This window comes from Heloderma suspectum, chromosome 8 (assembly GCF_057233095.1).
Source record: "Heloderma suspectum isolate Gila_16-S chromosome 8, 16-S_ref, whole genome shotgun sequence".
Classification (NCBI taxonomy): domain Eukaryota; kingdom Metazoa; phylum Chordata; class Lepidosauria; order Squamata; family Helodermatidae; genus Heloderma; species Heloderma suspectum.
This window is the reverse complement of record NC_139465.1, coordinates 14,515,272-14,525,000: the sequence shown is the minus strand read 5'-3', so window position 1 is coordinate 14,525,000 and position 9,729 is coordinate 14,515,272. Positions and strand designations below refer to the sequence as shown.

The following is a 9,729-nucleotide window of genomic DNA, read 5'->3' as shown; positions in this document are numbered from 1 at the left end:
ATGATACTAATATTTAATATCAGCAGCAACAAATGCATTTCTATTTTAAAACAAAGAGACAAACCTATCCAGAAGTTACTTTAAAATAAAGAGTGAATGCCTTCTTACAGATGAATCAAAATGAACACTAGGTGGGGTTCCTGTCGCAACAGTTTCTCTCAAAAAGTTGAGAGCGCTTTCATTGTTCCAATGACAAGCCAAAGGGGTGGGGGTCGGGAGCAATATCTAAACTTTGGCTACGTAAACATTGGCAAAGGAACAAGAAACCAAATCCCTGTTGTTTGGAGGTGGGCGGGGGGGGGGAGAGAAGGAGCTGTGGCAATTGGCTGTCAATCTCCTCTTTGGGGGTCTGGCATCCAAGGGGGTGACAAGGGAATAAGGGTTAGCAAAAGAAGCAAAGCTGATAAGGTGAAGCTAAAATAAACTACTAGCTTCCTGCTAAGCGACTGGTAAGACTCTATTTGGGAGGTCACCAGTGAGATATTGAACTGCATATTGTGATCTGAACTCTTGTCACCTTTGGCTGGAAGGAGGCTGGCAGAGGTTAAAACATCTGAACACTTCAGTTTTCCTGAGCCCCAGATGGCCAAACTTCCTTGGCTGTTTGACCCTCGAAAGCAACCCATTCCATTGACACAGTCCGACCCTTTCGGATTTTTCCAAAAGACTGAAGAGAGGTGTCGCCATCTGCCTTGGAAAAGTCGCAAGAAGCACTGATCAGGAGCCCTTGGTGGAGACTGGCTTTGCCAGCAATTATTAGGAATTTTTCTGCACCTAAATACCCTCACCCCACTTTGTAGCAATTTACTAAACCCCTCCCTCCTACTCCAGCTGACAGGATAAGACCCAGCTGATGTCTGTATACCTAAGAGAGTCTTCTGTTAAGAGAATCTTAACAGAACAGCCAGGTGTGTTAAAAAAAAAAAAAAGTTGATGAAACTATTTTGAGATGATTGCACAAAGTTCAAGAAGGGTCACAAGAACCCAAAATATACAGCCTATAAAATGTAGGGTATTTAGAAAACAAACTCACCCCCTCCCCCGATTATTTCTCATTGAGTGTATAGCTGCAACTGTCTTTACAAGCACCCCTAAGTCTTAGAAGCATATTAATATGTAAGCAAATCCCATCCATTTAAATGAGATTTACTTCCAAGTAGAAGTGTTCTGGACTGCTAATAGACTTACTCCTCCTGATATATCAGCCTAAATCACACCTCGGTATCGAGCACATAAACTTCAAATAATTCTATAGATCAGTCTTTTGAGGAAATACCTGATCCTGTACTAGGTGAAAACACCCAGCCCTGTTAACCAACTCTGATTTTAAGGTGTAAACTGAAAACATAATTAATTCTAACTTGAACAATGCATGTCCACTGCATAGATAGTCAGAGTAGGTAAATATTTCAGTATTAAAACTCAACAGAGTTGGTTTTTCCAGCATCAAAAGGGAATGCTTTGCACCTTTGCAGCATTGTGATTTCTGCTATAATTTGTTCAGTGGGTTGAATAACTCCATTCCAGAAATATGCACTTCTGCTAAGGTTAGGCCATTAAGCTCTAACAAACTGCATTTTCCAAAAAATAAAAATAAAAATGGACAAAACCAGTTCAAAATGTGGCTAGAATTCTGGAGGACTGCAGATTTACAGCACAATCCTAGACATGTCTACTCAAAAGTAAGTCTCATAGAATTCAATGGGCCTTACTCCCAGGTAAGTGAGGATAGAACCACAGCCATGATTTCAGGAGGCAGCTTTCTATACTGCTGTGTGTCTCCCCCATCAGCAATCAATGACTTGTTGAATACATTTTATGCTTGAAACTGCAGATGTTTGCTGTATCATCTCCACTAAAGCCAATCCTACACTCTCAGTGGCGCAATGAGCAGAATAGGACAAAGTCAAACTTTCTTTACTTCATGGCAGAGTAAAAGCATTTGCTTAATAGGAAATCTTCAGAGGAAAGGCACACTAAATAAACTCTTGGAGAGAGAGTTATGTCAGAAATGGGAGAGAAATTCTGGAAAAACTATTGCAGGCCCAGAAATTCCATAAACCAGAATTTTAAAACAGATTATATATGCTAGAATATATAAGCAAACAACCCCCAAATAGGCAATTCTGTGATACTTTAGTGGCAAGGCATTATATTTTTATTTTCACAGCAATTGTTTAATTAAGATAGGAAACACTGGTTTCCTGGCTTTTTAATTATGCTACATAATCTCAGCTTGATGTATGCACGCACACATAGTATAGCTGTATGTATAGGGTTCTACACAATTTCAGGGCATATAAAAGTTACCAAAATATAGATCAAATAGGAAAGGAAACCATCCTGACGGAAGACTTTAGCAGGTCTGTTGTATACCAGTATTATTACAACATACTCAATCCTGTTAACACTGTTACAAAACATAGCCTCCGGCCAACTTAGTCAACCTTATTGTCCAAGCATGTAAGAGAGTAATAACCTAAATCCATTACTGGTAATAGAGGGGTGGGGGGAGGTTTAGATAGTGTTTCTAAAGTTGACTGGTTTTTCTAGAACAATGAACTAGCAAAAAGGAGGGGGGCAGTGGTGGTGGTGGTGGGGGACAAACTAGCTTGCATCATTTAGTTAATTCAGGTAACCTAGTAGCCAAGACTGCTGAACTAACTGTTGTCTTGATAGCACTGTGTTCTGATGAAATCTGGTTATTTTAAGCAGATCAGGTTAGCAACAGGCATGAAAACTACTTAGATAAAATGATTTTCTTGGTCTTCGGAAGAGATATGCAAAAACGGATCCCAGGACTACAGAAAAGGTGTGTGTGTGTGTGTGTGTGTGTGTGTGAGAGAGAGAGAAATGTGGCTAGATCTTTGGTTAACAAATTGAAGATGGTCTAACCTATCAGAAGGACATGAAAAAGAGAAATTCTTTAAGAAATGAAACGGGGGAGAGGGGAAAAGCAGATTTTCACACATACACACACATACACAAGGTAAGGGAAAGAAATGTGCTTATTGCTTTCCCTTCTTCCCGGTTTGAAGATCACAGCACTCTTTTGTTAGAAACCTTGTGCAGACAGACCACAATCACCAAATGAAAATATTCTCAAATGCATTGCTGAAATTTCAACCTGGGCTTGGGGGCAAATAATAAATGGATGTGTAAGTGCATATATATTGAACACACATTTTTTGGGAAGAGATTTTAGAGAACAGATTGGAGAGACATCAACACAGCCAAAGTCTAAAGACGACAGCCAAAAGTTTTCTTACAGCAATTCTAATATTTGTCAAGAATTTGAGAAACTATAGAAAAATTAGAATTATTCTTTAAAAAAAGAAAGAAAGAAAAAAAGATGTCTTATAATAAAACTAACATGAGTTCTTTTATTTCAAAAGAAGATCTTGCTTGGTAGTCTGTTTCTTTGGGTGGTGCCATTCCCAAACTTTTCTAAGCCTCCTACTCAACATGAAAGGGGGAAGGGAGGGGGGCTGGTAGCTTATGGAAATGGGAACAATACTAAAGAGTGAGAAGTGGTGGCATAAAGCTGGCATCAAAAGGGCAAATCAAAGAGCTTCCGCGGTGCCCCCCCCAACTTACCTTATGGGCTACGCTGGGTCTGTGTGAGACTGAAAAGTTTGGGGGCTAGAGGGGGCTTATTTGTTGGTTGCTCCTTGAATGATTGAGCTGGGGGGGGGTTAAATGGGGCCACTTCTATTGGGTGACTCACAGCAGACAGACTTGCTTGCACATCAGCCTCCTGGCCAAACCCCTCAAGGCAGGCAGAAATGTCTTCCTTTTTGGAAACAGGCAGGGTGTTTGTGAGGTGTGTGCCAGCGGTGTGGGGCGGGCGGAGGAAGTGCGGAAGAGTTGAAGAGTTCGGACTGTTTCCTTGCAGAAATCAGATTGCAATGAAGATCCTCACACGTGTATATGTAATATATCTGCATCCCGACCGTGCAAACTATTATCTAGGGATAATATCATTCGGAGAGAATTCGCCCACAGTGTGAACGGCGGACATCATTAGGAGAATTTTAGAGCCAACCTGCTCAGGCCCACCGATGGCCTAGGGGTTGCTAGCCACCATTGCTGCGCATCAGGACAAGAGAACGGCTGAGAAGATAATCCCCCCACCCCCGCCAGCACCACCGGCTTCTCAAGACCTCCCCCTCAGCCGCAAAAAAAGTTTTGATCTCGCTTAAACAAACCTTTACATTGAGCACATTTGCACATTACACACACACACACACAGAGGGAGAGACAGACACATGCAATGTCCTTGCAGACTCTCTCTCTCTCTCTCTCTCACACACACACACACGGAAGCGCCCTGTAAAAAAAGTATAGCAAAAGATATATGAAGGAAGGAAGGAAGGAAGATGCTATGCGCTTTTCCAGAATTGCATTGAACTTCAAGGGATCTACTCCTCCTCAGAAAAGCTGCGAAGGAGAATTGCTCTCTGCACAGACCCACAAACATCCCATCCTTTTCTCCACCCTCTGCTTTCGATGCTGCAAGCTTGCTGCTTAGGGAGAACAGAGGATCAGAGGGCCGCTCACCCTCTATTATTTCACTCATTTTCTTCTCTCGCTCACTGTTCCCCCTAATACTCCTCTAGTGTGACTAATAATGACGAACTCTTCACCTATTGCTGACGATCCGAGAATATGGCATTATCCCACCCAAGCACTCCCCAAAATGACGCTTCATCAACTTTGGAGCAAGAAAGACGCTTTTCCTCTCCCGAGTAAAAGCGGCTGGTCAGTTTCCCTTTGCCCGCTGGTGAAACTGACAAGGCTAGCAGCGAGAGAGGTATTATGCATTGGATTTGGGGCGTCTGCACCGCCTCAGCCTCCCCCACCCCGCTTCCTGCTGATGCACACACAGGAATATAGATAGGCCTCTCCACTTGCTTACCCCCCACTTCTTCCCAGATTTCCAACTCGCCCATTCTCTGGGTTAACAACGCACAGGTAAAAAGCCAACCCTAATGCTGCATTCCCCCAACCGCGAGTTATTAACACCGCTTTACACCGCCCAGTGAACTCAGGCAGGCCGTCAGCGACCAACCCCTCTCCCCCATCCCTTTAAAAAAGGGAGGGGGGTCCACTCTCCCACGATCGCCAAAGTCCCACGATCGCCCAGAAGAGCCTCACTTGACTTTCCATCTCTGCCAGCCAACCCAATTCCCCTTGATAAAGAAATAACAAAAAGGCAAACTCGATCAGAGACCAGTAACAACTACAGGAGGAGGAGGAGGTGATGATGAGGGAAAAGGAGCCAGGCTTAGACGGCTAGCTGGGAAACTTCCTAGGTCCCGTGGATGCCACGCAAAGGCAGAGAAAGAGAGAGAGAGGGAGGAGGCGAAAAGATCATGCCGGGCACGAAAGGGGATCTCACTCACCCATCAGAAACAGCCGGGAGCCAAGGAGGCGCTTTTTTTCCCCCGCAGCCGAAAACGTGGTGTGTTCCACCCAGCCACCCACCCACCGACCCCTTCTTTCTTTCCTTTTACTCTCCTCTCTCTAAAATTTCAGGAGAGAGAGAGGAAAAAGTTGGGAGCGCTCCAGCGCAGTTCTTGCAGCCACGAAGGGGGGGGGGATTTTGGATGAAATATATTTCCTTTCCAGCAGGCCCGGATAACTACACCCATGCAAGAAAAGCCGGGACTGGGGGTGCTGGCAGCAGAAAGCTCCAGGGATCTGCCGCCTTTCAAACACACAACCAAGCGAGCTTCCGAGAAGCGTGCGTGCGTGGAGTGTGTGTGTGTGTGTTAAGGGAGGGGGCGCGGTTAATTGAGAGAAATCCGGTCTCAGCTTGCCAGATCGAAAAAGATCCAGCAAGGGAAAGATCCACAGAGGGCAACTCCAGGGTGAGGGTGAGGGTGAGGGTGGGGGAAGAAAGGGAAAGAAACCAATAAGAACCACGCAGGAATCGAACCATCAACAAGAAGCAAAACTCCAGCTGATCAACTTCACTCTTTTTTTTTTTTTAAACGGCATTCTCTTTCTCTCTTGCTCTCTCCCCCCCTGTGTACTTCTCTTTCCATCCCTCTTTCCTCTCTAACCCTGAAGGTAAGTTTTGTTCCATTTGTTGTGGGTTAAGATCCGTTTCTTTAAAAACAAAACAAAAACAACAAAAAAGGACAAATGTTATATGTGTCGGAAGTGAGGGAGATCGCGAGCAGGATAGATAGATAGAGATCTACCGATATTTTTTAATAATAATAATAATACTGATAGCCCCCCCCCCCCAACACCACCACGCAGGTCCAGGCAGCTCCCCCCCCCCGCCCCCTGCTCTCACCATTGCGCTGAGTTCTCGAGGCCAGCTCGGGGTCGGATTGAAAATGCTGAGGCTTCGCTTGTTTCCTCCGCGACATGCTGGCTCAAACATCAGCTGGGGCAGAATAAAAAATTACGAAAAAAAAATCTTCTCAAAATTACGGAAATCGAGCCTGGCCCCCACCCCCCTCCCTCCTCCTCCGGCTCTTCCCCTCCCTCCTCCTCCGGCTAGTCCTCCCTCCTCCTGGCCGATCCTCAGCGCACGGCGCATGTGTCTCACTATAATTGTGATTATCAATAATGCATTGCGATTAATCATACAGGGGGCTCTTTGAAAGGCGATTGGCACAGGGCCAGCTCTATTCAAACCCGCTCGCCTTAATCAATTAGCCGCTGATTTGCTGGAGACTCTTGTCTCTCCGGCGCTCGCGCCCAATGAGCCGGCCCATGTGGCAGGAGTTCCACCCGCCCGGTCCTCTCCCGCCCCGCGCGCCCCGCCGCCTAGCCAGAAAAGCTGTTTGGATACAGTTTTTTTAACCCTCTTAGCAACCAGCTGGGACTGTAGCACGCCGGTCCGGTTACTATAGGAATGCGTCCCAAAAAAGACCCCCAACTTCCCCCCTCCTTTCTTTTGTTGGGGCTTGCTTCCTTGTAGTCCAGGATTCCCACACACAGCCCGCATTCTATTATTATTGTTGTTATTATTATTATTATTATTATTGATTTTATTATTGATTTTATTATTATGTTATTTCTTTCCTTTTTTGCGCGATTGGGGGGGGATGTAAAACAATAACCCTCTTTGTCCAGGATTCCCCCACACAGCCTTAATTCTATTATTATTGGTAATCATAATTGCATTATGTTATTCTTTCTTTCCTTTTTTGCGGGACTGGGATGTGTGTGTAAAACAATAATCCCCCTTGTCCAGGATTCCCCCTCACACCCCTTATTCATTTATTGTTGTTGTTGCTTTCCTTTTTTTGCGGGGCAAATGCAAAATAATAATGATCCTCCTAGTCTAAGATTCTCACACAGAGCGACACATCTTATTCTTATATATAATTCTATTTGTTGTTTTGGTTGTGGTTGTTTTTGCCTGGGTGTGTGTGGGGGGGAAATAATAACAATCGTGACCCACGTCAATCTTTGGCAGGTTTTCTCAGAAAGTAAGTCCCAATGTTTTCAAGGGCGGGCTGCTCCCAAGTAAATGTGGCCCAAATCGCAGCCTCTGTGTGTGGAGGGCGGGAGGGGTCCCTCCCCCCTCCTTTGCAAAGTCTCGGATATCCTATGCATATTTGCTTGGGAGTAAGTCCCATTGAATTGAAATGGAGAGGGGACAGTTCCGAGTAAATGTGCCTCGGATCGAGCTGGGACCACGTAAGAATAATAGTTTAGGAGAGATCGGTGTATAGTTTTCTCCCCCTCCTTCTCTCTCCCCTCATAGGTTATAAGAGGGCGATCTCAAATGAAGAAGAAAAAGAAGAAAGAGAACTGACGTGGGAAATACGAGTGAAGGTATCCATATAAAATTCCCTTCCGGGGCTGCGATCCTAGACACACTTATTTAGGAGTAAAAGGCCCTTGGGATTCAGCGGGGCTTTCTTCCGAGTCAACACGCTCGGGATAGGGGCTGGGATCGATCAGCTGCGGAACTGGACTTCTCTGCTTAGATGGGAAGGAAAGGATATATATTAAGAACCGTGTAATGATAGATCAAGGAAGCGCCGCTGCCCTCGCTATATTTTCCTCACCCACGCTTGCTTGCTTAAATAAATAAATAGAAAGAAAGAACAGCTTGTCACTTTAAAGTTTCAGATAAGCATCGCAGGGCTGAGCAACAAAAACACTGTTGCCTTTGTCAGGTCTCCTCTTGCACGTTTGCTGGAGGTTTCTTCAAAAATCCATATGGGGACGGACACACACACACACACACGAATGTTAAGTTTGTGGCTTCTTTCTAGGATTACATTTCTAGGACTTTTTAATAAGCTCCCCCTTTGCTCCCCTTCCCCTCTTGTCCTTCTTCTCCATCCATCATGGAATCAGAAAGGTGCTGAAAATAGGAAGCTCGCTCCCCCCCCCCAAGTCTCTCTCTCTTTCCCCCCCGCCCATTATTACAGCCTCACACATTCCCAGGACAATTACTGCAAACTTTTTCGCTACATTGCCAGCCCCGATAGGGCGGGGCCGGGCTTCTTGCGAGCAGCGGCTGCTCCGATTCGCTGAGGACCGAGTCAATCCCCCTGACGAGGGACTGGCTGAGGTTTGTGGCGGAAACGAACGAGTTCGTCTCCCTGGCCGAATCCTAGGGCCAGTGGAGGCGGGGCCAGGGGAGGGGGCGGAGTCTGAAATGAGAAAAGCGACAGCAGCATCCACATTACATTTTGTGGGGCGGGGGGTGTTCTTTCACTCCTTCATGGCCTTTTCCTTGTCTTTTTTCTTCTTTCTTCGTCTATCTTTTCTTTTTCCTGCCTACTAATTAAGTTTCTGCCTTTCCCTTTCCTCTTCCTTTTCTTGCCTATCAGCTTCCCCCCCCTTCTCTTGTTTATTAACTAAGTTCCGTCTTTCCTTTCTTGCCAATTAACTGTCTTTCTTTCTTTTACTCTTTCTTTCTCTTCCTATTTGTATCTGGTTTTCTTTCTCTTGACCTGAGTTTCTTTCTTTCACCAATTAACCTCCATTCTCCCCCCCACGGCGCGTTCATCTTTCTTTCCTTCCTTATCACCTTTATCATCTCATGTTAAGTTGTTTCCTAAGGATTTTTTTTTTAATTGCGAAAGTAAAATAAATTGAAGGAAGAAGATGGGGTGTGTGTTAGAGGAAGGGCGGCAAAGGGATTTTGTTATATCTTGGGGCTGTTGCTTCTCTCCTCCCATTCTGTGCACCTTTCCTGCCCCCGCTCTGGCTTGGCGACGACAGTGATTCTTGCGGCTCCTGAAAAGAACTGATTTTGCCTGTCTTTGTTGTTGTTGTTTAAGTTCGGTGTGTGTTTCAGGGAGGGAGCTGAGCGACCACTTTTGTGAATCTAACTCTCGCCCCAGAAGAACAGAGGGGCAAACCGTGGCGATCCCCAAAGCCCTTAACCCCGAGCAAGTCCTCCTTCAGCATTCCTGTTCCGGAGTGTGGTTTGTGGGTTGCGACTGAAACGAGAGAGCATTCAGGCGAATAGAATTAACGGATGCTTTGTACAGTTTTGGAGGCTTCCCAGGTTAATTTCCTCCTGATCTGTAGCCCAAGAAATAAATAAAAATCTGTTCATATACTATGTGATAGATTGGGAATCTAACCACGCGTAACAGGTGTGTAGCAGTGTTTCTCGACAGAGCTGTGATTCTAGGGTTAAAATATCCCTATCCCGCTTGGCGATCACCCTGTTTCGGGGGTGACTTTTGGAAATGTGACTTCTGGGTTTATGATTCCGATTTGGCCTGTCTTGTCTGC

General features: G+C 45.4%; 1 protein-coding gene and 1 long non-coding RNA gene across 3 annotated transcripts in view; one reads left to right on the top strand and one right to left on the bottom strand.

Moving 5' to 3' along the window:
* Window positions 1–6,589, bottom strand: part of SALL1 (spalt like transcription factor 1) — a 20,626-nt gene extending 14,037 nt beyond the window's left edge. Inside the window, exon 1 of one of the 2 annotated variants that reach the window (XM_084812415.1) lies at window positions 6,308–6,589. In XM_084812415.1, coding sequence (XP_084668541.1) covers window positions 6,308–6,383 — 76 coding nt within the window. In that variant the 5' untranslated portion in view covers window positions 6,384–6,589. The remainder of the gene's footprint in view (window positions 1–6,307) is intronic. The other variant, XM_084812414.1, reaches the window with a different exon arrangement.
* The window catches only part of LOC146338860 (uncharacterized), a 24,816-nt gene continuing 20,910 nt past the window's right edge, over window positions 5,824–9,729 (top strand). Inside the window, exons 1-2 of the long non-coding RNA XR_014784657.1 lie at window positions 5,824–6,075; window positions 7,733–7,803. This is a non-coding gene — a long non-coding RNA (uncharacterized LOC146338860). The remainder of the gene's footprint in view (window positions 6,076–7,732; window positions 7,804–9,729) is intronic.